This window comes from Meleagris gallopavo, chromosome 7 (genome assembly GCF_905368555.1).
Source record: "Meleagris gallopavo chromosome 7, MGAL_WU_HG_1.1, whole genome shotgun sequence".
NCBI lineage: Eukaryota > Metazoa > Chordata > Aves > Galliformes > Phasianidae > Meleagris > Meleagris gallopavo.
This window is the reverse complement of record NC_139410.1, coordinates 21,877,729-21,905,197: the sequence shown is the minus strand read 5'-3', so window position 1 is coordinate 21,905,197 and position 27,469 is coordinate 21,877,729. Positions and strand designations below refer to the sequence as shown.

Here is a 27,469-nt window from a genome sequence, read left to right as displayed (position 1 = left end):
GTTCCATGGGCTCTCATCCACGGTTCCCAAGCCAATGACAAATGCTTAATCCTGCGTTTAAGGGCTTTGCTGGCTCACTTGGCTCTCCCTCAGCACGGGGACATTGTAGGGACAGGAGGATCAACCTTCCTGCTGTCCACCTCTGCTGCCAGCACCGAGTTGGTGGGATGTGGGGCTCCTCCCACAGTCAGTGGGAGCATGTGGGTGAGATGCTCGCTCTTGGAAGCGGTTATGTCATTAGGGGCTGGAGAAGGATGAAAGCGTTCCCCCCTCTGGTTTGCCTTGGCATTGATTTGTGTGCAGGATCCCAGCGAGCGCACAAACATCTGTGCCACTGCAGCCCATGCACTGGGGACCCTGGAACTGCGGGAGACATTTTCCATGGGCTCTGCCCCTGCAGTGCAGACCTCGGTGGGGATGCCACCCCTGGTTCCCACAGTCCCCACAGGAAACGGCACAGCCTTGGGGCCCAGCACCAGCTCGCAACTCATTGCCCAAAGGAAATGCGTTTTCCTCCCCGGTGCAAACAGGAACCGACACGTCGGCGAAGCTGGCAGCCCCCGCCAGCGCAGCTGTGCCGGCACAGAGACACGCGGTGCCCGCCTGGGGGGAGCACGCAGCCGGCTGCCGGCGTGGCGTGGGCTGTGGTGGCTGGGGACAGCGGGAGCTGCGGGGCACTGCCCGCCCCTCCCGGCCATCCGCACCTGCTGGCTCCCAAGGGGCTTCATGGCAGGGAACTGAGCTCAGGGGACAGTACTGTCTCCACTGCCAGGATGAGACGCGCTAAAGCAGACCGTGCCCACTGACAGCCCACTACATGTGGCTCTCTCTGTCCTTGCTCACTCCATGCCCCGTTTGTTTACCCTCTGCCACGCACGCTCCCCCATGCAACACACACCCAACTCACACTGCACTCACCAACACTCCGCACGAACAGCATGCCCCACACATGCACATTCACACCAAGCACACGCTCACCCCACCAGCTGTGCACAGCTGTCGTACACTCCACACACATTCACCCCCATTGCTCCCACTTTCTCCACGCTCCTTGCACGCTCACCATGCACACTCACTGCACCATGCACAATCCATGCAGCATACACACTTCCCCTTCTCACACACTCGTGCTGTGTTCATTCCCCCCACGCCCTATGCATGCTCACTCTGTTACACACACTCCTCTGTACTCACGAATTCACTGCCCGTGCCCCATGCACACCCACCCACACCCCGTGCACTCACCTGCACTTTGTGCACACTCACACCGTGCACACTCACCCCACACTCCGCATACGTTCACCCCAAGCCACGCACACTCTGCCACGCTCTATGCACACCCTTTGCACACTCACCCAACTCCTCGTGCACTCACCCATGCCCATGGCCTCCTGCCCTGTGCGCACTCCCCGATCCCCTCGCACCGTGCACACTCACCTCGCACCCCGTTCACCAACGTCTGCGCACACGACCCCCGCATCCCTCACGCCCCGCTCGCTCCCCACGCACCCTTCCCCATCCCGCACGCCTCACCCCGGCTCCCCGCACGCTCTTCCCCGCTCCGTGCCCGCTCCCCCCGCGCCTCCCGCTCCCTCCCCGCCAGGCTGCGTGCGACACGCCGCCTCCCCGCCCCGCTGCCACCCTCTCTGCCCCGTCCTTCCCCCGCGGGCTCCTGTCTGGACGTGTCGGGACTCGGGCTCCGGGCGCTGAGTAATGCTCGGCGCAGCGCGATCCCAGGCAGAGCCGCCGCCGCCGCCGCTCCGCGCCCAGCGCTGCCGGGGCGCTCCGGCCGCGACCCTGCCCGCTCGGCCCGGCGACACCGGCGGGGGGCGGCGGGGGGGCCCGCGGCTCCCCATGTGCCTGCGGGCCCCGAGGGAGCCCCCGCGCCGCTCGCCCGGCCACCCCCTCCGGGCGCCCTGCCCACGCCCGCCGCGGCCCCGGAGCCTCGGGGCGCCCTGGGGAGCGGCGGCCGAGGGCCCCCCTGGCCCCCCGGGCCGCCTCGCTATGGGGGGCTGAGGCGGGAGGCTGAGCGCGGCGGGGCGGCGGTGGGCAGGGCGGGGGGCACGCAGCCCTCGCCGGGCTCGGAGGGCGCTGGGGCGGCGGGAGGCGGCGGGGGGGGCATCCCGGGAGGATGGCAGAGCCGCCCCGGCGAGCCGAGCCCCGGCGCGCAGGGAGCCAGTGAGAGGGAGGAGAGGGGAAAACACAAACAAGCAAACAACCCACAACAAACAAAGCGGGCAGAGAGCAGCGCCGAGCCCCGCCGCCCCTGCCCCAAAGGCGCCCGCCCGCCCGCAGCCCGCACAGCCGCTGCCCCAGCGAAGATGCGCCCGGCCCTGGCCCACGGACTCTGCTCGCTGCTGCTCAGCCTCTGGGTACCCAGGTAGGAGCTGCCCCCATCCCCAGCGCCCCGACCCCCGGCAAGCAGCCGCGCACAGCCCCGCTCCGGGGTCGAGCCGCGGAGGGGGCTCCACGGTCCTCCCCCTGCTGCGGTCCTCCCCCCGGTGCGGTCCCCCCGCCGCCCCGCGCGCCCCGCCGCCCCGCTCCCCGCGCTCCGGGCGCTGTCAGGGCCGCTGCTTCCCCCGCTCCGGGTGCTTCTCGTCATCCTCCCGGCCCGAGCCGCCCCAGCGGCTGCCCGGCCTGCCTCAGTTTCCCCGCTCTGCCCCGCGGGAGGTCGGAGGATGCGGGAGAGGTGCCGGGGGCCGCTGCCGCCGTCGAGGGAGAGGTGCCGCCGGCATCGGTGCCTTCGGGCCCTGCACCCGGGGACCGCGCACCGAGGCGGGGGATAAGGCCCTGTTCCCCCTCCCAGCCCGGCTCTGCCGATTCCGAAGGCGAACCGGGGCGGCTGGGGGCCGCCTGCCTTCCAGAACGCGGCCCCCCCCAGCACTCACCGCCCCCGTCCGGCTCCATCTCCCCGGGGTGAGTGGGAGCTCCCCTCTGCCCGCTCCGAAACTTGTGCGCTGCAGGCAGCCAGGGGTTAATGCTGCTGCTGGTGGGGGGGAGTCCCCCGCCCTTCCCCCTCCCTCCAGCCCCTTTAAATATAATTTGTTAACGTTGGGCCTTGTATTAATTAAAGCAGCAGCCGCTGCAGCCTGTGACCCGGGGGCTTGTCACCGTGAAATCAAGTTTAAATCCTGATTTCAAGGGGGAGAGAGCTGGGGGGAGCGCTGTGTCCTCCTAGGGACGGTGACAGTGACAGCCCCGTGCGGGTCCCATGAGCTCTGGGAGGAGCGAGAGGCAGCAGGACCTGCCCTCCTCTCTCGAGGCCCTACAGAAGGGCCCCTGCCTCAGTTTCCCTCTGTGCTATGGGGAGAGTGACAACGTTATCCGTCCCCCGGGGTGCTGCTGGATGAAGGTGGCAGGCATTGGGGCTGGCTCAGGACAAACAGGGGATAAGGTCTTTGCAGTGCTTGGGGAAGGAGCTGCTGGGCATGGGGATGGTGCTGGCCACAGGTGCGCTCACATCTGGCGTCAGCCACGGAGTGTGAATGGGAGCTAGATCTGGGCAGAGGGTCCTTCTTGTGTGCTATGGACAGATGTGCTCCCTTGCGTTTCTCTCTGCTCTCACCTGCCCTATATCTCCCTGTTGGAGTCAGTGTGGATTTGTGGTGGGGCAGACCCATGGATCGCTCCATGGCAGTGGTGGGTGTAAACACACTTGAGAAGCTGCAGACAGCAGCAGCCTGAAGCTGACAGCTCCTTTTCTCCTGACCAAGCTTTAGTTCTGCAGGGACACCAGGCTGAGCCCTTCCTCCTTGGCTGAGGGAGTCAGCCTCTGCCTCCAGTGCTGCTTCTCTCCCTCACCTGGCAGGGCTTGAGGGAGCAGAGGGAGAGCAGCCCTCCTTCCCAGGGCCTGGCTGCTTCATGTGGGAACTGCAGTCCTTCCTGCAGCATTCTTCTCCAAGTCTCACTTCTGTAAGAGCTTCAAAGGGCTCCTACACCCTGCTCCTCCCAAGATCCCAACTCCTGGTTGTTCTGGGGGACAGGGATCCCTGCCTGGAGACTGAGCTGTCCTGAGTGAGGAGAAGTGCTGAACCCTGGTGCAAGGTGCAGGATGCTCCTTGGCATCCCGCTTCCTGCTGTGCAGGTCCTCAGCTTGCACACTGTGGGTCCTACCCATCTTATTCTCCACATCTGCCTGTGCTGGCCGTACCACCCTCATCTCCTGTCTCCCACACTTCATCCACCTCTCTGTCTCCCAAGACAGCATCTCTGCTTGGAGAAGTACCTGCACCCCACTACCTTGTCCCCATCCACCTGCCAGTGCTTTCTGGTCTAAGAAGTGACTGCCATCGTGGTCAGTGGGGCTGGGATATGACTATGGATGGGTTTGGAATGACTGCTGGAAGTTTGTGAGTAATGCATCAGGGGCTCAGCTCTGATTTTCCCAGCCAGGAAAAGGCTGGTCCCTCTGGTCACCTCCCTTGTGAGAACCAGCAGTGCCATACAGGGTGCAGCATGGACAGAGCTGGACCTGGGATGGATCTTGTGCTCTGGAGTCTCTGTGGATGGGCAAGCCTGAGGAAAAACCTGCAGCTTGCTGATTTGCTGTCACTCGCAGGCAGCAGGCACTGTGTGGGGAGAGGAGCATCTCCCCTCCCATGTGCCCCCGCAAGGTCTTCCCCCTCCCCAAGCTCTCAGCACCTTGCTCGCCCCAAGCTCACACAACTCCCTTTTCCCCCAAGCTCCTGTTCCAATGAGATCCTGGGCCTGAAGCTGCCATCGGAGCCGGTGCTGAACGCCAACACGGTGTGCTTGACCCTGCCGGGGCTGACGCGGAGGCAGCTGGAGGTGTGCGTGCGGCATCCTGACGTGACGGCCTCAGCCATCCAGGGCATTCAGATCGCCATCCACGAGTGCCAGCACCAGTTCCGGGACCAGCGCTGGAACTGCTCCAGCCTCGAGACCAAGAACAAGATCCCCTACGAGAGCATCATCTTCAGCAGAGGTAAGGGCCAAAGGGACTCTCTCCTTTTCCTCATCCTTTGCCCAGAAACCGCTCTCATGTGGAGCCTCATAGACTCCCCGTGGGCACTCCACATCTCCTCTGTAGCCCAGGGGACCGGGCCAGGTCAGCATCCTGCAGGTGAAGGCAGGGATATGAAGAAACATGAAGGTCTGGCAGAGCAAGCAGCAGCACATCTGGGCTCTTCTCCACGTGTCTTTCTTGCCCTTGTCCTGAGCTGCCCAAAACTTACCAGCTTCCCCCCCCCATAGATGTAGGTGGATGCCTCACTCTGGGATTCAGTTCGGTGGATGGACTCAGTGTCCTCTCCCACTCCCGCTCCTCTGCAGGACCAATGTTTTGGTGCATCATGGCGAGCAGAAGCAATGAGATGTAGGTCTGTGAGCCTATCATCTTGGTGTCCTGCCTTGGCCTTGTCTGCCCAGAGCTGAGGGCTCTCTGTCTGTAGGACTGTGGGGCATGGAGGTTGGATCACCTGGGGACAGGCAGGCTCCCCTGAGAGCTCTGCTGCCTGCACGGTGCAGCTCAGGGTAGTGGCCTGATGGGAGGACCTTCTGTAGGACTTGGGTGTGTCTTCTCGCTGTGCATGGGGCCTGGTGCTCAGCACACAGCAGGGTACTCGTTGGTCTATGCCATGGATGGGAGAGGCCAAGGCAGTGCTGGTGGCAGCGCCAGTGCCTCAGTGAGCAATGCCCAGGTTAGGGCCTGGCAGGGAGGGTGGAGACCAGCAGCCCCGATAAGCATCATGGTATTTCTAGGTCTCAGAGGAATGCATTTGCTTCTGCTCTTCTCAGGAGGCAGAGACACAGGTTCACTGGCTTGAGCTCCTGCACCCAGGTGAGGTGCCACCAGCATCCCCCCAGGGTGGTGAGAAGCTCCAACAAAAAGTGGCAAAGAGGCACCACAAGGTCCTCAGCCCCAGGACACCATTTGTGGAGGCATGGAGATGTTTCTGTCTCCTGCTACCAGCACATTGCTGTGATCCAGGAGAAGGATGGAGATAAGGATGCTGGGAGGTGGGCACCTCTTTGGGATGCAGGATGAGGTTTGAGCACCATCCTATGTGGTTGCTCAGAACCATTTTGGCATAGAGCAAGTCTCAAGGCTGATGCCCTGATCTGCTTCCAGCCCACTCAGATCCCTCAGTACTGGACCTGGAGCTTTGGTCCCTGCCTTGCAGAGACACACAGGAATGGAACAGCCATTGGATCAGGGATGTAGGGTGCATCTCCCACCCGCAGCTGGGAGGAGAGGTGAAGCAAGGGGTGCAGGCTCCATGCCGCAGGCATTAATGCATCTGGTCTGCAGGGATCAGGTCTCTGCCCCATCCCTGCCGTGCCTGGGAACGCAGCGCGCTCGAAGGATCGTTGTTTGTAACCTGAAGTGACAGACCCCTTTAATCTTTCATTCCTTTTCCCACTTCTTCTGCCATCAGTTCAGCCGTGCGTGAACCTCACTTTAAATTATTTGTAGCTGCCTTCTCCTCCTGCTCTCCCCGCTTCTCTCTGCTCCACCCTGTCCTCCCACATCTCACGCATCTCCCCAGCACTCAGCACCATACACCCAGCCCAGTTCAATCCCACAGAGCTAGGGCTTGTCCCATAGACTTGATGCAAGCCTATGGGAGCTGGGAAGGAGCAGGGAGGCTTCACATTGGGCATGGTGGGAACCCTATTCTGGACAGGAATAGTGGGGAAAAGGATGCTGATGGCCAGCAGGGGCAGATGTACAGAGATCTGCCGTGGATTGTCCCTGATACCCAGGGGCTGTTGGCTGGGCTGCACCATGCATGGGTGTATGCCAGAAGCTTCACTGCAGGTGACTCTTATCCTGGTCCTGCACATGCCAACACAACCATGGTGCAGTGCAACACTGGCACTGCTGGCTGTGGGGCAGAGGCTGCTTGAGAGGTGCTGAGGGGTCCAGTATGTCTCTGTGCCCTTGGCTCATCCCAATCCTATCTATTTACAGCTCTGAAAGAAGTGGGAACCACACCCTGAGTGTCCTGAAGCGCAGTGTCCCTCTGATTTCCTTTGCAGCCTTTGGAGGCTTGGTGAGGCCTGTGTCCTCCCGGGAAAGACACCCAGGAGCCAAGGGGACTGTGGGGCCCATCCAAAACCTGATTCACCCAGCAAGGAGGGGAGAACTCCCTGCCCGGCTGGGAGAGCCAGGTGCTGGGGAACAGCCAGCTGTGAGCCGCACTTGGCGCGGGCAGCGTGCAGCAGGCAGGTGCTGTTATGGCCATTCAGAGCTTGGGACCCCGGCGCCCGGCCACGCAGAGCCCTAGCCAAGTACCAGTGCCCGCAAACCTCAGTGCCTGGCCAGGCACAGCTGCAGCTGGGCTCTTGGCTGGGTTTTCGCTACCCTCAAGCAAGCTGAGGACTTTGCCCACCTGGCCCTAAAGCACGTGCAGGTGCTATGGTTGCTCAGCCGCATCTCTGTGGGTGCCCACAGTCCCTGGATCTTCCCCCAAGGAGATGGGCATGATCAGTGCCCTTGGCGATGGGCAGCATCTCTTCTCCCCGCAGCCCATGGGGCTCCTGGATGGCAGTGCCATGGGCGGATGGGAGCTGCGTGCTCGGAGCGAGGGCTCCAGGCTGTCCCTGGCACGCTTGGGAGGTGCAGGGAGGCAAGTCGCGATCTGCAGGGAGCCGTTTAGCAGCTGGCGAGGGGCCAGAGCCTGGCAGGTTCACCTGCAGTTTAATTAGGGAGAGGGGAGGGGGGGAGGGAGCGGGACTGGGGGAGAGGCGGCATGTCGGGACCAGCCGGCTCTTGTGGGAGGTGGTGGGAGAAGAGCTAGGAAGAGTTTTATGGTGTACAGCGTCCAGCTCTCATTGCCCCAGGAACCCATGGAGCCCATGGCCACTTCTGGGCTGGGACCACGTCCTTGGTCCCACACCATCCTGAGAGATGGAGCAGCTGCTGTGTGCATGGCAGAGTGCATCTTGGGGTCCCACTAAATGCCCCCCATCTCTGAGGTGCCCAGAGGCAGAGAGCCATGATGGAGAGTTTTCCCTGCTAAGGAAGCCACTTCGAGATCTGACATGGAGACCCATCCCAGGTCTGAACCTTTTGGACCCATCATTTGCATATCAGAAAGAAAGATCTCATAGTGGGTGCCCAACAGTCCTTTAAGTACATGGGAGGCTGGGTCCTGGTTGTGCTGTCAGGGTCTTGTCCTCCATTCTCTCTTCCCAGAAGGATGCAATGCTTCCCATAGCCCTTCTCCCTGCTTCTCCCATGGCTACAGCCTCTTCTGCAGTTCCTGGAGGGATCTGGTAGCTTTGTCACCATCAGAGTCTTAGGTGGCTTGGGCAGCTGGAGAGCCTCCCTCTGAAGGGCTGATGCGCACCACCTTGGCTGTGGTTCCTGGAAAATCCTCCCTTGCCCAGATTGTGGTGTCTGCGGTTGTCATCTTCAGCGACCTTGCTCACTGCTTTCCTGACACATCTGGGCTCTTAGAACAAGGACCATGAGATGACCCTGGATGCAGAAATATATTGGCTCTGCTGCTGCCTGGGGACCAGAGCATTGACTGTCCAGGGCCTGGGGGATGGATGCTCTGGAGACAGAGACCCCTCAGCATCGTCCATCAGCTCCTGCATGGCTGGAGGGCAGCAAGGGATGGAGAAGAGTTGGGGTTTGACCCCACGGGTTTCTCAGCTGTGGAGGGCGCTGAACCAACTCAGCCTCTTCACCAACAAGGAGACAGGCTTGGTAGACAAAATGGGTGGGGTAGTGCTTCTGTCTGGTCTCCAGAAGGGATTTTAAGGAGATGCTGCATGAGAAATTGTGAGTTGGGTGGGGGGAACTTGAGAATGGGGCTAACGGAAAGGCAAGGCTGGAGTGGAGAGTGTGGTGCTGGGTGGAGGAGCTGGGCATGGGCAGGGGCAGGCAGGGGCACAGAGTGGGGAGGAGGCAGAGGGGCTGGGGGATGGAGAGGGGCACGGGCTGTTCAGATGTGTATGTGTTACCAGCACTGCCTCCCTGGGAGCTGCACCATTACCTGCCTGATGAAAAATGTTGTTCAACTTGTGCATTGGAAGGGACTGGCTCAGAGCAAGCTTGTCCGACACTGAAGAGAAGCTGGGAGAGGCTCTGGTTGCTTTTAAGCAGCACCTTGTTAATTTTTTAAATGCAGCGGTGTCAAATTAGCACACAAAAGAGCAGCACGACTTTAAATGCAGGTTTCCGAGATGCGTTTCATTTCCCTTTAATAAGATTATAGCGTTTGCTCAGCAGTCGGCCACGAACCACAGAGGAGGCATGCGTGCTGGCGAGCATCACCAGCAAACGAGCGCACATGTTGGGCAGCGTCCCTGTCCCTGGCTGCCCCATCTGCAGCTAATGACATGTGCGGACGTCCTCACTCCCCGGCGTGTAATGACAACCAGCTGCCTGCCCTGGCAGGGCGTGGTGTGGTCACGGCACGTTCTAAAAGTGGGGATGCGCAATTTTTCCAGCGTTGTATCACATTTCTAAGAGATTTCCACAGCTGGGAGGGAGGCGACCATCCTTTGGGGTGCATCCCATCCTTGCTTCCCAGTGCTGGGGCTCAGGAATGGGCCACGAGCACACCCAGAGGGGTTCTGCTGGTGCTCCATGAGCCCATCCTGAGCCCCGCTCTCTCCATCCTTGCAGGTTTCCGGGAGAGCGCCTTCGCTTATGCCATCGCAGCCGCCGGTGTGGTGCACGCTGTCTCCAATGCCTGCGCCCTCGGCAAGCTGCAGGCATGTGGATGTGACCAGAAGCGACGGGGCGACGAGGAGGCTTTCCGCCGCAAGCTGCACCGGCTCCAGCTGGAGGCCATGAACCGCGGCAAAGGCATGGTGCACGGTGTGCACATGGAGCACATGCCGGCCGAGACCCCCGGCCTCCAGGACTCCTGGGAGTGGGGCGGGTGCAGCCCCGACGTGGACTATGGGGAGAAGTTTTCCAAGGATTTCCTCGACTCTCGGGAAACGTACAGGGACATCCACTCACGCATGAGGCTGCACAACAACCGTGTGGGGCGGCAGGTGAGCGGCATTAGGGTGATGACGGCGGGGACAGCAATCCCAGGTCTAGTTCCCAACCTGGGCATCAATCCTCACTGCCAGAGGAAATGCCCACAGACAGGAGAGACACCATACAGCACCTCAGGGATCTGGGCTGTGGGGTCTGCTTGTCCCCAGGTGCAAGCAGGAGGTGGCAGAGGGCTGGCAATGGCCTTTTTGCACACTTCTTGGTGGCTTCAGAGATATGAGCTAGGTGGGCAGGAGAAGGCAGGAGCTGGAAGAAGAGGAAGAGGAGGGCTGAATGAATGAAGGAAGGGAAGACAGTGAGGCAGCATTGGTCAGGCAGGGTGCCCAGCTCCAGAACTTTGGAGAAATGAGGGTGCAGGCCCTTCGGAGATGAAGTTGTAATGATTGTGGGAGCTGTGCATGGGAGCCATGAATGGGAGCAGGATGGTGATGGCATGCCTGGCCACTGCCCCTGGGTGCCACAGCTCCTGCTGGGGCTGAATCTAGCCAAGTGCACTATTTGGGGATGGATTCTGCACACTGACCTCCACAAAGCCATGCCATGCCCTCACTCCTAGGAATATCTTTCTGCACAAATAAGGAGCACTCTGCTGGGAATTCCCCAGGAAGGAGTGGCAGTGCTGGGTGCAGCAGCTCTGCGGTCTTCTCCTCTCCTGCGGTGGGAACACTGAGCTCTGATCCCTTGAGCAGTGCTTGGTCACCATACGCAGAGCACTGTCCCTTTCCATGCACCAGCCTTAACCACTGCATCTTCACCACTGAGGATGCTCAGCATGTGCATCACAAGAGTTCTTTGCATGTAGAGAGGGCCAGCACAGGCCTGGCTCCCCACTCACACCCTGCACTGCCTGGGGAGATGACAATGCCACGGAAGGCCACAGTTGGTGGCAGTGGCACGTGGGTTTCTGTAGTGTAGTGGTTATCACGTTCGCCTGACACGCGGAAGGTCCCTGGTTCAAAACCAGGCAGAAACACCTCTATTCCTTTTTCAAATCCAGCAGTGAAGCACAGTATATCCTCCAAGCCGCATGGGCACTGGTCATCATGGCCCTGAGCTTGCATAGGGAGCCCAAGGGCAACTGGTTGCTTTGGAGCTTCCTATGCAAACTGAAGAGCCCATATCATGCAGGAGGCTCTGCAAGCCCTCCTAACCCGCCAGATCAGAGAGCAAGAGGATGAAAGGCAGCCTGGAACTACCCATTACCCTCACAACAAAGGGCTACGATAAAGCTCTTATGAGCGTGTCTGGGAGGAGCTGGGAATGTGTGAAAGAAAGCACCAGCGAGTCTGGGCATGTGCTGATCGCGGGTGTCTGTGAGCTGGGAGAAGGACCTGGTCAGGGTAGGGGTGTGCAATGGAGAGATGGTGGCAGAGGTGCTCCTGGGACTCATAAGTGCAGTGGGCTTTTGCTCCCCATGCAGAGGGAGAAGCAGCTGTCTGCAGATTGGGATGCTGCCGTGCAGGGCTTGGGATGCCTGGCATGGTGACTTAGATGGTCCATTGTGGGTCATCCACGCTCCATCCCCGTGAGGACTGCAGCTTTACATATGGGTATTCCTGGTTCAGCTACGGGAAAGGGGATGGAAAGAAAGGGAAGGGATCGTGATGACAGCATGTTCCCGGGATGGCAGAAGCAGCTGGTGTTCCCTGCTGGCACACCCAGGGCATGGCAAGTGAATGGGCACAGCTCATGGCCTGCGAGGCAGAGGCTGTTCTCAGCAGGAGACAGGTCTCTCTGCAGGATGAAAGCCAACCTCCAGCCCAGCCCAGACCTCTACGCCATGTGCCCCGAGCTCCAGGCGTGTTTCCCTGACCTACCTTCATTACCATAAGTGCTTAGCAACGGGGAGATTTACTCAAAAACAAGAAAACAAGCTGCAAAAAATACCCACCCCTACCAAAACAAGGCACTCCTTGTGCATGCATCTCCCCCAGGGATGGAGCAGGAACAGACAATGCACCTAGCACACCACCAGGGTGGGCAGGGATGGCTGGGACATTATGAGATGTGGCCTCACATGGGGCCACGTGTCCTCTCAAGCCCCTGTGGAGCATAAGCATGTGATCCTATTAGCATGTGTGGGATGCTGTGTGCCAGCCCCAGCCTGGGTTGGACACCCAGAGGGGTTGGGATGTCCCCGTGGGAGGGGGATTTGCTGGGGCTGGGGGCAGGCAGCCCCATAGGGAAACTCTTTCTCCGCATACTGAGGCTGAGGCGGTGCAGGAAATTGCCTCCCAACCACGACAAAGCTGGTGGCAAAGTGCTTCAAAGTTCCTTCCATCTCTCTGTGCTTTGTAATTTGGAGCTAATTTCCCTTATTATGTAGTTACTTCTGGGCCAAGGGGTGCAGAGTGGGGCATGGGGACTGGCCTGCTAACTTCCTCGCTGTTCCTGAGGTAGCAGTAGGAGATGTTCCATCCCTATTGAGCCTATGGAGCCATAAGGCGGCACAAGCTGCTTCTATCTGAGGTGTGCAGCAGCTCTGTGCCCATGGGTTACTGGGCATGAGCTGTTTGCCTGGGAGTGGCCAAAGTAGCATCCCTGTCTGTAATGCAGACCCTGGCTGCTGGCACTGTCCCTTCCTCCTTGCATAGCCACTGTGGTCCTCCTTGTCCCTTGGTTAGCCACATTCCTCAACCAACACAACTGTATAGTATCACAGAATCATCAAGGTTGGAAAAGACCACTAAGATGATTTAGTCCAACCATCAACCCATCCCCACTGTGCCCACTAACCATGTCCTCAGTGCCACATCTCCACGGTTCTTCAGCACCTCCAGGGACAGTGACTCCACCACCTTCCTGGGTAGTCTGTGCCAGTGCATCACCATTCTTCCTGATAAGTGTTTTTTCCTAGAGCGCTGACTTTTGTGGCAGCAGACACACGGCAGCGGCCTCCCCAGATCACAGGCCGAGACTGTGAGCATCTCTGGCTTCTGCTTGAAATTTAGTTCTTGGTGTGACATGGTTCTCCCACATCACCCATCCCCAGGGAGCTCTGTGTTGCTTTCTCCATCCCCCAAATGCCACATCTTCCCTGCTAACCCCTCTGCCCTCCCATTCACCCCGCAGGTGGTGATGGACAACATGAGGAGGAAGTGCAAATGCCATGGCACCTCAGGGAGCTGCCAGCTGAAGACCTGCTGGCAGGTGACACCCGAATTCCGCCTGGTGGGATCCCTCCTTAAGGACCGGTTCTATGGGGCCACTCTCATCCGGCCCCACAACCGCAATGCGGGTCAGCTGGAGCCGGGCCACGCACGGCATCGCCGCCGCGCCGGCATCAGCGAGCTGGTCTACTTTGAGAAGTCGCCTGACTTCTGCGAGCGGGAGCCAGCGCTGGACTCGTTGGGCACCCAAGGCCGCCTGTGCAACAAGACCAGCCCAGGCATGGACAACTGCGAGAGCCTGTGCTGCGGCCGGGGGCACAACATCCTGCGGCAAACCCGCAGCGAGCGCTGCAACTGCAAGTTCCACTGGTGCTGCTTCGTGGCGTGCGAGGAGTGCCGCATCACCGAGTGGGTCAGCGTCTGCAAGTAGCTGCCCGCTCGCCCCAGGGTGCCAGGGACGAGCTCGCCCTGGCGCTGGGGAGTGATGGATCCACCGCTTCCCTCCGCTCCGGAGATGCTCAGCACGAGGGCCCTCCGAAACCAGCACTTTGTCATTGTCACCCAGGGTGGGGGCTGCTTGTGCCCACCCAGCCCCGCAGCACTGGGAGCGCACAGCCACGCTGTACAGACTGCCGACACCAGCACCGCTCGGGGGGCACAGGGTGGGCGCTGGGATGGGGTGGGGTGGGATGGGAATGGCGGGGCACGGGTGGGAGGGCAGGGGGACGCACCGGCATCGCACACAGGCTCCTCTGGCTGTGTGCAGGGCTGCGCACCAAGTGGGATGGAGATGGAGCATCCCTGGGATGGAGATGGAAGCATTCCATGGGATGGAGACGGAGCATCCCTGGGATGGAACATCCTATGGGATGGAAGGGGCACAGCCCCCCAGATGGGTCTTGCCTCTTGTAGTGCAGGGCATGCCAGAGGGGAGGGTGCCCGGGGCTGTGCTGTGCGTGCCTGTGTTATTGTATGGTAAGTTATTTCCTGATTGTGAATAAAAGTGGATTGGAGACAGTGCTGAATGCTCTTCCTCCTGTCCAGGGCTTTGCTCCTGCGTGTGCCAACAGAATGATTGGGGCCCTCAGGACTGCCCCCCACAGTGCCCTGCTGGCATCACAGCCCTGGGAGCTGTCTGGGCACACGCTGGACTCCATCCAGCCATGGAAATCCCCGATAATGGCCCCATAGCCCTGCTACTGCCCCCGTGTTGCTGGGAGATGCCTGGGGCAGGGCCAGGGACAGAATCGAGGCACTGCAGACTTGCAGCCATCCCTCCTGCTGGCACCCCGCTGCAGTGGCAGGGAGGGCACTCATCCAGCCTGCTGAATCACACCGCTGGTATCTCCCGGCTGATAGCTTCCCTGCTCCTCCCATAGCTTTGCGCCCCTTGAGGCTATGCAAAATAATAAATGAAGGGGAAAAAAATAGAAAAAAAATCGAGGGGGAAAATACCAGGCTGGGAGGAAGCATATGCCCCGGGTGCAGCAGGGAGGAGCCCTGTGTCCTTGTTTCATAATGCTGCTGCAGGCACCCTGAGCCCTGCTGCTGGCTGGGCATGAAGTGTGTCATGGGACAAGATGTGTTTAAAGATGCAGAGAGGGGTTGCAGGTGTGGACCATTCTCCCAAGGACATAACTCGTCCCCCAGCTCGGGGTGCAGGTAGCTCCAAGGCATGTGCTGCCTTATCACAAAAGAAGCTCCTTTTCTCATGGGACCATCCCATGAGCTCCCAGTGCAATACCAACACTCCGGATCTGCTTTGCAGTTTCCCCTGCTGTGCATCTGGGATCCACAGGCAAGACTTCAGAGAGCCTGTGGTTGCAAAGACAGTGTCCCTGTGTTTCCCTATTTGGTAAACCATCCACCAAGCGCCCATCCTTCCAACCACACAAGAAGCCTGCAGGACATCTCCTTTCCCGTGATAACTATTGAGCCCCCAGAGCCATTTTCTAGGCAGGACTGGGCTCCCTGGGCACTGTGTATCTCAAACCCTACCTCTTTCAGGTTGAGTGCAGCCTTCCTCCTTCTCCAGGACAGAAATGCAATCCTCTCTTGACTTGGGGAACTCAGTGTGGTTGGCTTGTCACTGGGGGCTCTTCCCATGTCCCTCTGCCTGATTTGCTTCATTCTTGGCTGGCAGATAGGATTGATCCCAGTCCCACCAAAGAGTCAAATTTCCTCGCAGTTGCACGGAGGGACTGTTCCCAACCAACTATATGAACAGGTGGAACTTACCCAGTGTTGTATGTATTATGGAGATTCCTCCACCCACAGGGGTCATTGCTGCAGAAGGACCATCAGCTGGCTAGATTTGCTGGAGTCAGGCAAAGGCTGGTGGCTTTCTCAGAGTTTGAACTCCCCATTTCCAGGAGCAGGAAAGCCTTTCAGCGCCTTTAAACAAACTGAAAGTAAATCTCACTTCTTGTCCATGGCAACTGTGGAGAGCAATGGGAAACCTGACCTTAGCATGACCACCACCAAGGCAATCGAGAGACCTGAGCTGATCACTCTGCACTTCTGCCAGGTCTGGAGCTGGATGTGTGGCTGCCCAGGTGTGGGTACCCCATGCTGATGCTATCTCAGAGCTTGGCTTTGTGCCATTGCCAGACAAAGCATGCAAGAGCTATGGGGGCAGTATGGCAGGCTGCGCTGATCTTTTCCTCTCTCCCCAAACCCCAGCATGTCTCCTAATTCTGGAAAGCTCCAACAAGGGTGGGGAAGGTCTTGGGGGGTGGCAGGAGAGAATGGGGGGGCTGGGACTTTCCCCAGGAGATCACAGGAGGAACTTTGGCTGGAGGGTGGGGGGAACCAGCGAGGAGTTGCTACATCATGCCCCAGTGAGTCGTGAGTAACTCCTCTGGTATTTATTCCCTGCACAGAACAGTCATCACAGCCAGATCCTGCCTGGGGGAATCACTACGTGGGAACGCCCAGCCCCATTGAAATTCCATTGCTGCTCCCAGCAGAGCCTACATGAAGCAGAGCCACGATGCAATGGCTCTCTGGCACCCCTGCACCATCTCATCCCCTCACTGAGGTGGCATAAGCAGGGACACCAGCACCTGCTGCTGGCAGACAGAGCATGCTGGGCTGCCAACCCTCACCAGAGCTATGGAAGCAACCAGAGAATAAATCTTGGCTGCTAGTCTGCTGTTCTGAGGGGAGTAGCTCCTTCCTTGCCTTGCTCTGGACAGCTCGCCCCCAGCAAGCTCTCTGGGTGGGAGGCAGGTGGCCACAGTCTGAGAACTCTCCTGAGAGCCTGGCTGGCACCCTGCTGCAACTTGAGCTGCAGAGAAGTGCTCCGAGGCTTTCCTGGAGTTCAGCCCCAACATGTCGTGCTTGGCACCAGCACCCGTGACGCCCCCCCCCCCCCCCCCCCCCCCCCCAAAAAAAAAAAAAAAATTGGCCCTAGTTGACCTGCTTGGCAAGGCAAAGTACCTACAGCAAGGCAGCTGCTGGCTCAGGAGAAGAACCCAGGAGCCCTGTGCTCACCGCTCCAGGTCCAGCCACCCCCTTGCATGGCGTTCTGGTGACATTGCCTGCAAGGTGAGAGCAGGTGGCATGCCCAGCACAAATACTCTGGTTGAGTGACCTGGGAGGCCAGCAGCTGCCTGACTCTACTGCCCCTATTGCCTGGGGAGTACGTCAGCCACACTCAGTGCTCATGGCGCAAGATCGTGACAGAGTAGCCTGGGACATAGGGCTGTGTCACATGTTCACAACACGGGCAGTTTGTGGACTCAAAGGCAGTGCTCTATGCAACGCACCACCTTGTTATGTGCTCCCAGTCCCATGGTTGTGGGGAGATCTGGACCAAAATGCTTTCAGTCTTGTACATCCCATCATCCAACGCCAGAAGAACACAACAGTCTCCAGCACAGACCTGTGACCCTTGAGAATAAGGCACCTTCTTCTTTTTCTTATCTGTTGACCAGAGATTTGCCTTGCTTGGACAACACTGGGTTTTCTTGGTCTACCATCTGGAGTTGAAGAAGAGGAAGGCAGGTGCCAGGGACAAGGAAGAATGTCAGGGTCCCCCACAATCCCCAGTGCCCTCCTTCCATGAAGCAGATGGAAGGGGCAAGAGGATGTGACAATGTGGGGCACACATGGAAAGGGGGTAGCCCTGCAAGGACAGATGGGAGAAGAGAGAAAAGCTCTTCTGATATGGATGGAGAACACCAGGGGGGACTCCACTTGTGCCACTGCCATCCTTCCCACTGTGGCAAAGTGAGAGAGTTTGGAGATGGAGACGGAGATCACACGGGGCAGAACTGGCACAGGAGTGGGCAGCCAGTGCTGGGGAGGTGGGAGCAGGTGGCTGCAGCTGGGGGATGAAAGTATAGGGTCCAGGAGGGAGGACATGGAAGAGGTGCAGAGGCAGCCAGCACAGCCAGGTGAACAGGGAAGGAGTGGGGGGAAGGCAGGGGAAAGAGGCCAAGTGCAAAGAGAGCAAAGGCGGTGGAGAAAAAGAGAGCATGTCCAAAGAGGCAGACATGAAAGGAGGAGTGAGGCAGGGGAGAGATGAAAGAGCGACGGCACGGGTGCTCCTGCCTACTCCCTGGGGCTCCTGGGGCTCTGTAATCCCCGGGGAGCTGCCTCCTCTCATGTGGTGGCCCGCAGCTGTGTGCGGTCGGCTCAGCCCCACTGCTCCGCACAGAGGGACTTTCCAGGAGGGGGAGAAACCAACACAAAACACATGACTTAACCATCGCCTGCGAAGTTTGGCGTGTGCAGGGTCTGAGGGCACCCCAGTGTGCATCCCACTGGGTTTGGGGCCAGCCGCAGGGGTGTTGTCTTCTGCCCTAGGGAGCATCCTGACAGGCAGTGCTCCAAGGTGGTTACGCACATGTCAAGCAGGTGGGATGCGCCATCACTCATGGCCCCATAGAGGCCCCACAGAGGCATCCCAGGGCATAGGTGTGGCTGTGGCAGCCACATGTGCTCTGTCCCTCTCTCTTCATCGAGTGCTGGAATGCACCTCCAGGCCACCAGGCTTGGTAGGACTTAACAGACAAAGCGAGCACCCATCCCACTGGGTCACTTATTTTGTGGAAGCAGCCCTCCCAGTAAATTCATGATCTGGGATATCTCCGTTCTCTGTGCCCAGTTCAGGCCACTGGAGTGGGGCACTTAGTTGTATGAAGGGATGGTGCTGCTGGACAGCCTCCCGTTGAACACTGCAGGCAGTGAGGATGTGTCTCCTTAGAGATGACGAGCTTTCCAGTTTGGGGCATGCAGGGCAACAGAGTTCATTCCTGCGGCAGTCTGTTTTCTTTGTCTAAGATTTGCTGTGCCAACCCTCTTTGTGTGCCTGTGTGATTTGAGTGGGCTCATCTAGAGGGGACCTTGGGCATGGGGAGCACCAGAACCCACCTCTGCCCTCCTACCTCTGCACTCTTCCCTTCTTCAAGACAAAAGCAGATGGATGCCTGGCAGCATATCTCCCCTGAGCCCCTTGAGAGAATTGCACTCTCAGTAGGACCCTTTCCTTCCAAAGCCTCTCTCAGAGCTCTGTCATCTCAGCTCCATGGGTATCACCTCTCCATGGAGATCCCAACAACCCCCATCTACTTGAGTACCTCTGGAAGTGCACTGGCTTTCTGCAGAATCTCCATCCTCCAGCAAAAAAAGGGACATGCTGTGGGGCACCGAGGTCCTGCCTGACCCTAATACACCATCCCTACATGCTCTGCACCTGTCATGGAGTCTCACACAACCATTGGCTCCATGCACATGAAAAGAAGCGTGCAGCTTCCTGGGCGCTCCCCATACTTGCATAGGAGTCCTGATATCACTGCCAGCTGTCAGTGGTGAAGAGGTATGCCATGGGAGGGATGAGCACAGCACCCATGGAGCAGGGGGTGGCCACGGGTAGCCAGCCCTCCCCAGTTGAATGCTCTGCAGCTGCAGGGAGGGGAGGTGCTTGGAGTGCCATGGCACAGAGGCATGATAGGGCATGCTCCACTGGACCACGAATACCTGTCCCAGGCGGTTGGAGGCACCCAAGGCGTGTTCGGGTGGCGCGGGAGCACACGCCCCATCAAGCCTGGGCGGTGGTGCTGCAGCAGAACTCATCCCATTTCACCCTCCCACCCCTGCTGGGAATGGTGAGCTCCCCAAGCCCACAGCCCTCTTCCCCATCACACCCTGCACATAATGCGTGGCCTCACTGGGGGAATGCTCCTTTTCTCCCTGGCAAATGGGTTTCACTGGCCTGGCACAAACCAACAGGCTGGGCTGGGTGGCCTCACTGGGTTCCTCCAGACTTAGCATCTCTGCTTGAATGAATTTCCATGGGGGCACTGAGGTAGGAGCAGAAAGCAGGTGTGTGTGGCAGCACTAGGACAGAGCAACACAAATAGCAGTGCAGGGTAACTTGCCTCTGCTTGTGGCATATAAAAGTGTCTGGGCACCATGGACAGCATGCTTGTCACAACCATGGGGACACATCCATGCGACAAACACCCATGCAACCTGCATTCCTGCTGCCCACCCACAGCTCACTGCTGTTGCAGGATCCTGCTGGATGTGACAGTCTGCAGCCCTCTGCCACTGTTAATTCATACCATTTGCACCAGATCATGAGCATATTGTCCCAAGAGGCCCCAGGCTCTCTGCTCACTTGCAGCTTCAGTCCAGGAATATATACCTGGAGGCATCCTAAAGGCATGTTCCCAGCAATGAGAACGATGGAGTGCATTCAGCCAGCAATTGGGGAGCTTGCAGTACTGCTGGGGTTTGAGTCAATGGAGGTGACAGCCTTTCAGGAGACAGTCCCAGCGCTTCCAGTTACTCTGTGCCAGTATTGCTTTCCTCCTAGTGCCGACTCCAGCCATGTCCTCCCGACATATCCTTGCCCATGCTGGGTACCCATGATGGGATGCCACCAGTCAGCAGTTGGAACTCCTTAGGATTTTGTGACTCAGCTCCTCCCCGTCCCTCTGTGGTGATACCCTTTCCATGTGGCACCTCTCTTTGCAGCCACAGCCTCTGTGAAGCCCCAGGCTGGCGTGTTGGCGCTGACCACGGACCGCAGCATCCCTCAGCCAAGCAGCACACTGCGTGAGCGAGCCCAGCTCCAGCTGCTGGCTCAGTGGGCTCCCTCACCAGCTGCCTGCGTCAGGCTGCAAACAAACAAACCACCACCCAAGCACCGAGCCGCAGCAACTCATCCCCTCCTCACGGCGATAATTACAGTGAGGCAGCTGGTTAGCTGTGCCATGTAAACACGGCACTCTCTTCCACCGCTGGGGCAGAAACAACCTCCTTCAGGGGAGCAGTAATTTCGGGAGAGGGTCCGCATTGTTGTAGTAAGGGCTGTGGCCAGAGGCTTTCATCTCGGTCTTTTGATGCAGGGCAGGGTAGAAGATGGCGGCCGGCAGCAACCTCTCCATATTACAACCCCTCAGTGGGGAGTGGAGCCTCCCTGCCCTTCCCAGCCCCTAGGCCAGCCTCTGGCTCCCTCTCCCTAGCTGAGATGGGTGAAGGTGCGGCAAAAGATGGTGAAGGAGCTCCAGGGGTGACCTTGCACCATCCCTTCCAATGCTGTGGCTGCTCTAGAGCTAGTGGACCAGGAGCAAGAGCTCACATACCTCTGTGGTGGGCACCTTTGGAATCAACTAGAAAGGTCTGGTTGCCCATGTAAGGTGACCAGAAGGTCCTCACTGGTGTCACTTCTTGCAGGGAAGGCCCAGACCATCACATTCAGAATGTCTCACCCCTTCCACAGGCATGATACCGTGTCCCCCATCCTGTCCTCTGCTCCCATTCCAACTCTACCTGGATGTCCCTTGGGTACCAGTGGAGGGGTAAGCTGTTCCCTCTGGGGAAGGAGGTGACATGAATCCTGTCTGGCTAGGAGTGCGGTTGATTCTCCTGTGATGCCAGCAGAGACTGAGAGATAAGACAGCCACAGCCACCCCGTGGTACTGCTCTCATGCATCCATCAGTGTTAAGTCCACAGCTCAGGACCACATCCAGCTTGGGCACCTGCACCTGTCAGAATCCCTTTCTTGCTATTCATCATCTAGGGAGAAAAGGGAAGCTGGTGCTCCCCAGGGATGCCCACTCATGCACACTGGGGAGGTGCTGGCTGTATCCGGGTGCCACCACCAAGTGCTGTGGGGAGGATATGCCCGGCACCCCACTGACGTCAGTGCTGGGAGCTGCCAGCGGGGAATTGGCCCGCAGAACTGGGAGCACTTGGGAGCTGCACGGAGAGCAGGTAATTGTTAAATGCAGTCTGAGATAGGCTGAGTGCAGAGGGCAGAAGGCCAGGAAGGTGGCAGACACCTCACCAGGGCTGGCGTGGTTTACACAAGCTGTGCTTTGTTCATTATCTCCCTAGGCTTTTGTGGCAATGAGTTAACAGCCCATGCTGCCCTGATTATAGGGTGCTGTGCAGAGCCTTGCAAAGCCTTCCCCAGTGCTCTTGCCTCAGTCAGACACAGTGGCAGAGGAAGGGGCACAGCTGGGCTGCAGCTGCCTGTCAACAGCCTGGTGTGTCCTGGGCTGCTTTCTGCTGGAGGCAGAAGTACCAGGCTGTGAGATGTCGCCTTGGTTACTGTCCTGGCTGCAGCATGAACATCACCTAGGGCAGAAGTTTTGGTCTACACTGGCTCCCCATACAGGGCTCCTGAGGGCTCAGAGCGTCCCCACCTCTGCTGAAAAGAGAAGGTTCCTTGCATCAGATCTCAGCCAGCAGATACCCAGACTGTGTGCAAGTGCACAGGTGACCCCAGAGGAAGCCCTCACCTTTCCAACAACACTGTCCATGGGCAGACCCACAGCACTGCACTGGTTCCCAGGCACCCAGAGCCCCATGCCATGAGGCAGAACCTCCTGTCCCGCAGGTAGAACCTGCCTTCATCCTCACCCCCAGCACTGATGCACACACGCCATGCTTGTCTGCTTGCTATTGCTCACTGCCAGCAGCTGCCAACCTGCACGTCACCTACTTGACTTGGCTGTCACCGTCCTGCATACAAGCTCATATGTGTCCCTGGGACTCACTAGCAAGGGGTCTGTGCTCTGCCCTTGCTGACCTCTCACTGCAAGCTGCAGTTACATCCCCAGCGCACCCCTGCCACAAACCAGACACAATACTCTGTGCTAAAACCCTGCAAAAAAAAAAAAGAAAAAAGAAAGAGAAAAGGGCAAGGAAGGGGCCAACTCACACAGTAACCCCCACCAACCAAGGCTGGGACACAGCTTTCACCACAGGACCTTCCTGCCAGCACAGTCCCCATCTGCTCCTCAGCTGTGGCTGCATAGGGGAGGTCCTGGTGCAGGGGAGCTGCCATGGGCTCTGTGCTCAGTGTTGGTATAAGCCCGGCTCCTTGTATGGCTGCAGAGCAGTGCAGAAGCTCCTCTGAGTCCCTCTGATCCATGGCATTGCTAGCTCACATGGAATAGAGAAGCAGAAAGGGGTGGCCTGTGTTATGCGATGTCCTTTCAAGTTGCAAGAGGCTGCATAGCATCTCATGGCATCTGTATGCCTTGCACCCTGGAGTCTGTGACCAACTCTGCTCTTGTGGTGCAGCCCTTTGTACTCATCCACTGCATTTTCTTTCTGATTTGAGACAACCTCCCCATCTCCAATACAGTGAAGCTCCCATGGCGGGGAAAGGGAGGGGGAACTCAAAACACATGAGAATGGAAGCATCTTGCACTTTCTGAGGCCCAGCAACATCTGCAGGAGCAGAGCCTGGCTGTGGCCAGCTTCCTCCAGCTGCCTCCTCCATCTCACCAGCCCTGGGGTGCACGGGCAGAGACAGGTGAGTTGGCAGCAGCCCCGGCTCTGACTTCTTGTACAGCGAAGAGCTGGCAGACATCAAGGAGAAGCAATTTGCTGGGATTCTTCTGGCCAGGCGTGCCCCACCACCCACACACCGCTCTCGCCTGTGCGGACAGGAGACACGTGCTCTGATGTTTCCCGACACCCGGCGCTGCCGCTGGTTGTGGTCTCTGGGCAGGGGCTGGCTTTGTTCCTCCCCGCACGCCAGCTGGGAGCTGCGTCCACCTGCGGGACTGGTGTAAGGGTTTGCCCTTTGCAGGGTGAGACACCAAACACGTGGGGCTTTCACAAAGAGCACTGAGGCAGCTTTGATTCATACAGGACCAAACCGGCTCCAGGAGAGCATCGATGCTCTGCCCTTCTGTGTCCCACAGCTCCCTAGCACCCTTTGGCTGTAGGCAATCCCGTTGCACAGCCAAGCTTCCCTTCCTCATTGGTGCTCTGAATCACTGAGTGCAGCTCTGCCCCATCTCTCACATCCCATGCAGGGCAAACGCCCCATCTCCACACAGCTCCAAGCAGTCCCCCCAAGCCCAACTGGGGGGCAGCTTTCTTCTTTGCCCCATCATCCCTTAGCTGAAAAAAATCGATCTTGGAGGCTCATGCCCATTGCCAAAGAGTTACCAGCACGGTGCAGCCAGCGCAGGCGTGCACAGCCAGCATCTGGCATGACTCTGGTGCACTCCGCCTGCCTGGGCTTAGTGACAGCCCTAAGTGCTGAGTCAGCTGAATTGGGAAAGGGTGGCTCCTGCCCTCACAGTCAGCAGAGAGGCTGTCAAGGATGGGATGGCACAGACAGCATCCCTGGCCCAAAGAGGGGGGCTGGGAACACCCTCCCTGTGGCTTCCCTCTCAGTAAGGAGGGAATGACGCCATGCATGCAAGCTGTTCCTAAGGGAGGAATGTCCTTTCTTCCCGTGCCATGTTGTGGCTGGATAAGTACAGCTCTTGGGCTCGGTGGTCTCTGCATTGCAAAGTGTGCCTGGCACATCTGGGTTGGATGCTCCACAGCTGCTAGGGCTGCCCCCTCCCTCTCCCCAGTACATCTGGGCCAGGATGCTGGGGCTGTTGGGGGAGAGGTTGAGTGCAGGGCTGGGGGTCCCAGGGCACTGTGCACCCTCATGCAGACAGCATACAAAGCACCAGGTACCTATAGTCATGCAGGGTGTGCAGGGTGGTCACAGTCCTGAAGAACTGTCCCCAAGGAGGATAAAGTGCCTGAAGCCTGTCAGCTCTCTGACAGCGAGGGGACTCCCTGCTTCTTCTCTCTCCTTTCCTTGTTGCCCCCTGGCATTGATAGGGATGGGGTCCCACCCTAATCTCCCTGCTGTGGCTGCAGGGTGGCTGCAACACAGAGTGTCACAGAATCACAGAATCACAGAATTGTAGGGGTTGGAAGGGATCTCTAGAGATCATCGAGACCAACCCCCTGCGAAAGCAGGTTCCCTACACCAGGTCGCACAGGTAGGCGTCCAGGCGAGACTTGAATATCTCCAGAGAAGGAGACTCCACAACCTCCCTGGGCAGCCTGTTCCAGTGCTCCGTCACCCTCACCGTGAAGAAGTTCTTACGCACATTCGTGCGAAACTTCCTATGCTGCAGCTTATGTCCGTTTCCCCTCGTCCTGTCTCCACGTACCACTGAAAAGAGACTGGCCTCACCACTATGGCCGCCACACCTCAGATATTTATAAACCTGGATCAGGTCCCCTCTCAGTCTTCTTTTCTCAAGGCTAAACAGACCCAGTTCACTTAGCCTTTCTTCATAGGGGAGATGCTCCAGGCCCTTCACCATCTTTGTGGCCCTCCGCTGGACTCTTTCCAAGAGATCCCTGTCTTTTTTGTACTGGGGAGCCCAGAACTGGACACAGTACTCCAGATGAGGCCTTACCAGGGCAGAGTAGAGGGGGAGGATCACCTCCCTCGACCTGCTGGACACGCTCTTCTTAATGCACCCCAGAATGCCATTGGCCTTTTTGGCCACGAGGGCACACTGCTGGCTCATGGCCAACCTGTCGTCCACCAGGACGCCCAGGTCCCTCTCTGCAGAGCTCCTCTCCAGCAGCTCATCCCCCAGCCTGTATTGGTGCATGCAATTATTCCTCCCTAGGTGTAAGACCCTACACTTGCTTTTGTTGAACCTCATCCGGTTTCTTACTGCCCAGCTCTCCAGCCTGTCCAGGTCTCGCTGAGTGGCAGCACAGCCTTCAGGCGTGTCAGCCAATCCTCCCAACTTCGTATCATCAGCAAACTTGCTGAGGGTGGCCACTATCCCCTCATCAAGGTCATTGATGAAGATGTTGAACAAGACCGGACCCAGCACAGACCCCTGGGGGACACCACTGGTTACAGGTCTCCAGCCAGACTCTGCACCACCAATGACGACCCTCTGCGCTCTGCCAGTCAGCCAGTTCTCAACCCACCTCACTGTCCATGTCACTGTGCTGGTGGCATGGCACAAGATGTGGCTGCACGTGTGACAAATCGTATGAGGGTCCCGTGTGCCTGCATGCACACACAGGTGCAGGAGTGCAAAAGTGTTCAAGGATGTGCACACATGTATGTGCATGTGTATGTACATTCACTGCCCTCTGCTGAGTTTGCCCGGGCAGCTCAGCCCCCATTGGTGCTCTGCCTCCCTCTGGCCCAGGCTCCATCACTGCCTCCTTTCACCGTGCCATCTATCCCACATGGGGGTACTGATACACCCCAGCTGTCTTCAGTCCCCACATCCCTGCAGCCAGGCATGGCCCCACGTGCTGGGAACAGGGTGCTGCAGGGACAGGCACAGGGTAGCAGTGTGCCCCTGCAGTTGGGTCCAGCCTCTCTGCAGCATCGCTGTCCACCCAGAGCTGCGAGCAAGTGCTCTGCTCCCCATGGACTCTCCACAGGGTCTGAGATACATCCAGATGTGCTGGGGAGGAGCTCCACATCCCCACCGTGCCTTTCATTCTACTCCCTCATGGCCAGCCTGTAAATGGGCTGCTTAATTCAGAGCCTCTGGAAGGAAGGAGAGGGGAATCTCTGGTTACGTCTACGCTTGTAAAGCAAACAGTCCCAGGGCATTCCCAGGCACGGCAACGTGACTGTCCGTGTGGGATTGTTAGCACTGCCTTGTGTCATTTCAGTGTGGGCAAGATTTTGCTCCTGGTTTGGAAGCTAGCCCAGGTCAGGAGCAGTGCCAGCAGAGCTTAGCACACAGGCCGCCCATTTGCAGGATGTGTCTAACAGCCTGGAGGGGGTCTGCTCTGCTCCGTGGCACAGGTCCTCAGGGTCAGAGGGCCGTGCTGGGTTCATCTCATTCGTTGTACTGCAATAGCTTTTGTGACGGGAGCATCCTGCAGAGCACCCGGCAACAGGCACTGCAGACACAGCCGCGCTGCTTTGGGGGCTGCATTTGCACAAAGGACAGAGCACAGATGTGTGTGCATGCGTGCATGCATGCACGCAGCTGTGCCGGCACCCTTGGCGCTCCGTGCACCTGTGTTTGCATTGTGCTTGCCATGTGCATGGCAGGGCACGTGTGCGAGCTGGCGGCCCAGTGCGGTGCGTGTGCTCCGCGTGGGCTGGGCGTGTTTTGCTCAACACATGCCTTCATCTGCAGCTGCGGTTTTGATTCAGAGAAAGGCCGTGCTTTTGATGTCTGCGTGCACGCGGGTGCATGCTGGGCTCTGCAGGTATTTCACGCACGCTGCATCTGTGTGTGTGTGTGTATGTGTGCACATGCATGTGTGCACGTGTGTGCATGGTGAGATCAATGTCTCAGCTGGAATCCCTGCCTCCCAGGCTGTGTTATAGATGAATACACTTGAAAGCATTTTTTCCCCCTTAGCCACCAGATTTCACTCGGAGAAGAAAAAGGAACTGGGCACTTTATCTTCATTAGCAGCTGGGAGCCTCTTGGGGCGGCTTTTGTCTGGGCGAAGCTTCCTCCGCCCCTGCTCTTATCCCCTGTCCTCACTCATTAGCTCTTTTGAGAGAGGAAGGGAAGGGGGCTGGCTGGTGGTGTCCTGTACCTCTGCCACGTCCCCAGGCCCGCTGCCTCTGTGTCCCCATCCCCGTGGCTGGGGGACGACAGGAGAAGTCCCTCTCTTTATTCCCTCTGGAAGGTCTCAGAGTCGTTTTAAGGCCCTGAGAAGCCCGCTGAGAGGCAAGTTGATGACACAACTGGGTTCGGAGCAGGCTTTGGTTTTGGGGAGGGGGATGAAGGCAGCCCCATGGCCGAGCCCCCTGGGAGGGGCAGCTCTTCCCTTCTGGGGCTGCTCATCACTGCAGAGCGTTCATGCCTGCATCCCTTAATACCCAGTAACCATGACAACTGGAGCAGAGCTCTCATCCTGTCCCCAGGCCAGCCACCACAGGGGTCCTAGTGGAGGGGTCTTGGGCCAGCATCGCTCTTTGAATCGCTGTTGTACACCCCATAATGCTGCTGCTGGGCCTTGGGGTGGGAGCAGTGCCACTCCCCAAAGGGTAGAAGGGCATCCTGGAGCAGGGATGGGGCAGGATGCTGTAGGAATTCTCCATGAGAAGATAGGGGCAGATTGTCTCTTCCCACTAGCCCAGATGCTGGG

At 58.5% G+C, this 27,469-nt stretch overlaps 1 protein-coding gene, 1 long non-coding RNA gene and 1 other non-coding gene across 3 annotated transcripts; 2 read left to right on the top strand and 1 right to left on the bottom strand.

Annotated features, from left to right (window-relative positions):
* Positions 1-1,656: 1,656 nt before the first annotated feature.
* Positions 1,657-13,772, top strand: WNT10A (Wnt family member 10A). Its single transcript, XM_085228169.1, has 4 exons — positions 1,657-2,380; positions 4,683-4,945; positions 9,605-9,981; positions 13,061-13,772. Exons 1-4 carry the CDS (start codon positions 2,322-2,324, stop codon positions 13,526-13,528), a joined length of 1,167 nt encoding a protein of 388 aa, XP_085084295.1. The 5' UTR covers positions 1,657-2,321; the 3' UTR covers positions 13,529-13,772.
* On the bottom strand, positions 9,148-15,841 carry LOC146543997 (uncharacterized). The gene is made up of 2 exons (XR_014884387.1): positions 15,337-15,841; positions 9,148-10,234 (listed from the first exon to the last, which is right to left on the bottom strand). It is a non-coding gene; the product is annotated as an uncharacterized LOC146543997 (long non-coding RNA).
* Positions 10,889-10,961, top strand: TRNAV-GAC (transfer RNA valine (anticodon GAC)). The gene has a single exon. It is a non-coding gene; the product is annotated as a tRNA-Val (tRNA).
* Positions 15,842-27,469: the final 11,628 nt, after the last annotated feature.

What these genes read in the sequence shown, in the direction of transcription:
- WNT10A (XM_085228169.1), top strand. Translation starts at nt 2,322, where the DNA reads ATGCGCCCGGCCCTGGCCCACGGACTCTGCTCGCTGCTGCTCAGCCTC. An exon ending in GAGCATCATCTTCAGCAGAG is followed by an intron (nt 4,946 to 9,604) that starts GTAAGGGCCAAA and finishes CCATCCTTGCAG; the next exon opens with GTTTCCGGGAGAGCGCCTTC. An exon ending in ACAACCGTGTGGGGCGGCAG is followed by an intron (nt 9,982 to 13,060) that starts GTGAGCGGCATT and finishes TTCACCCCGCAG; the next exon opens with GTGGTGATGGACAACATGAG.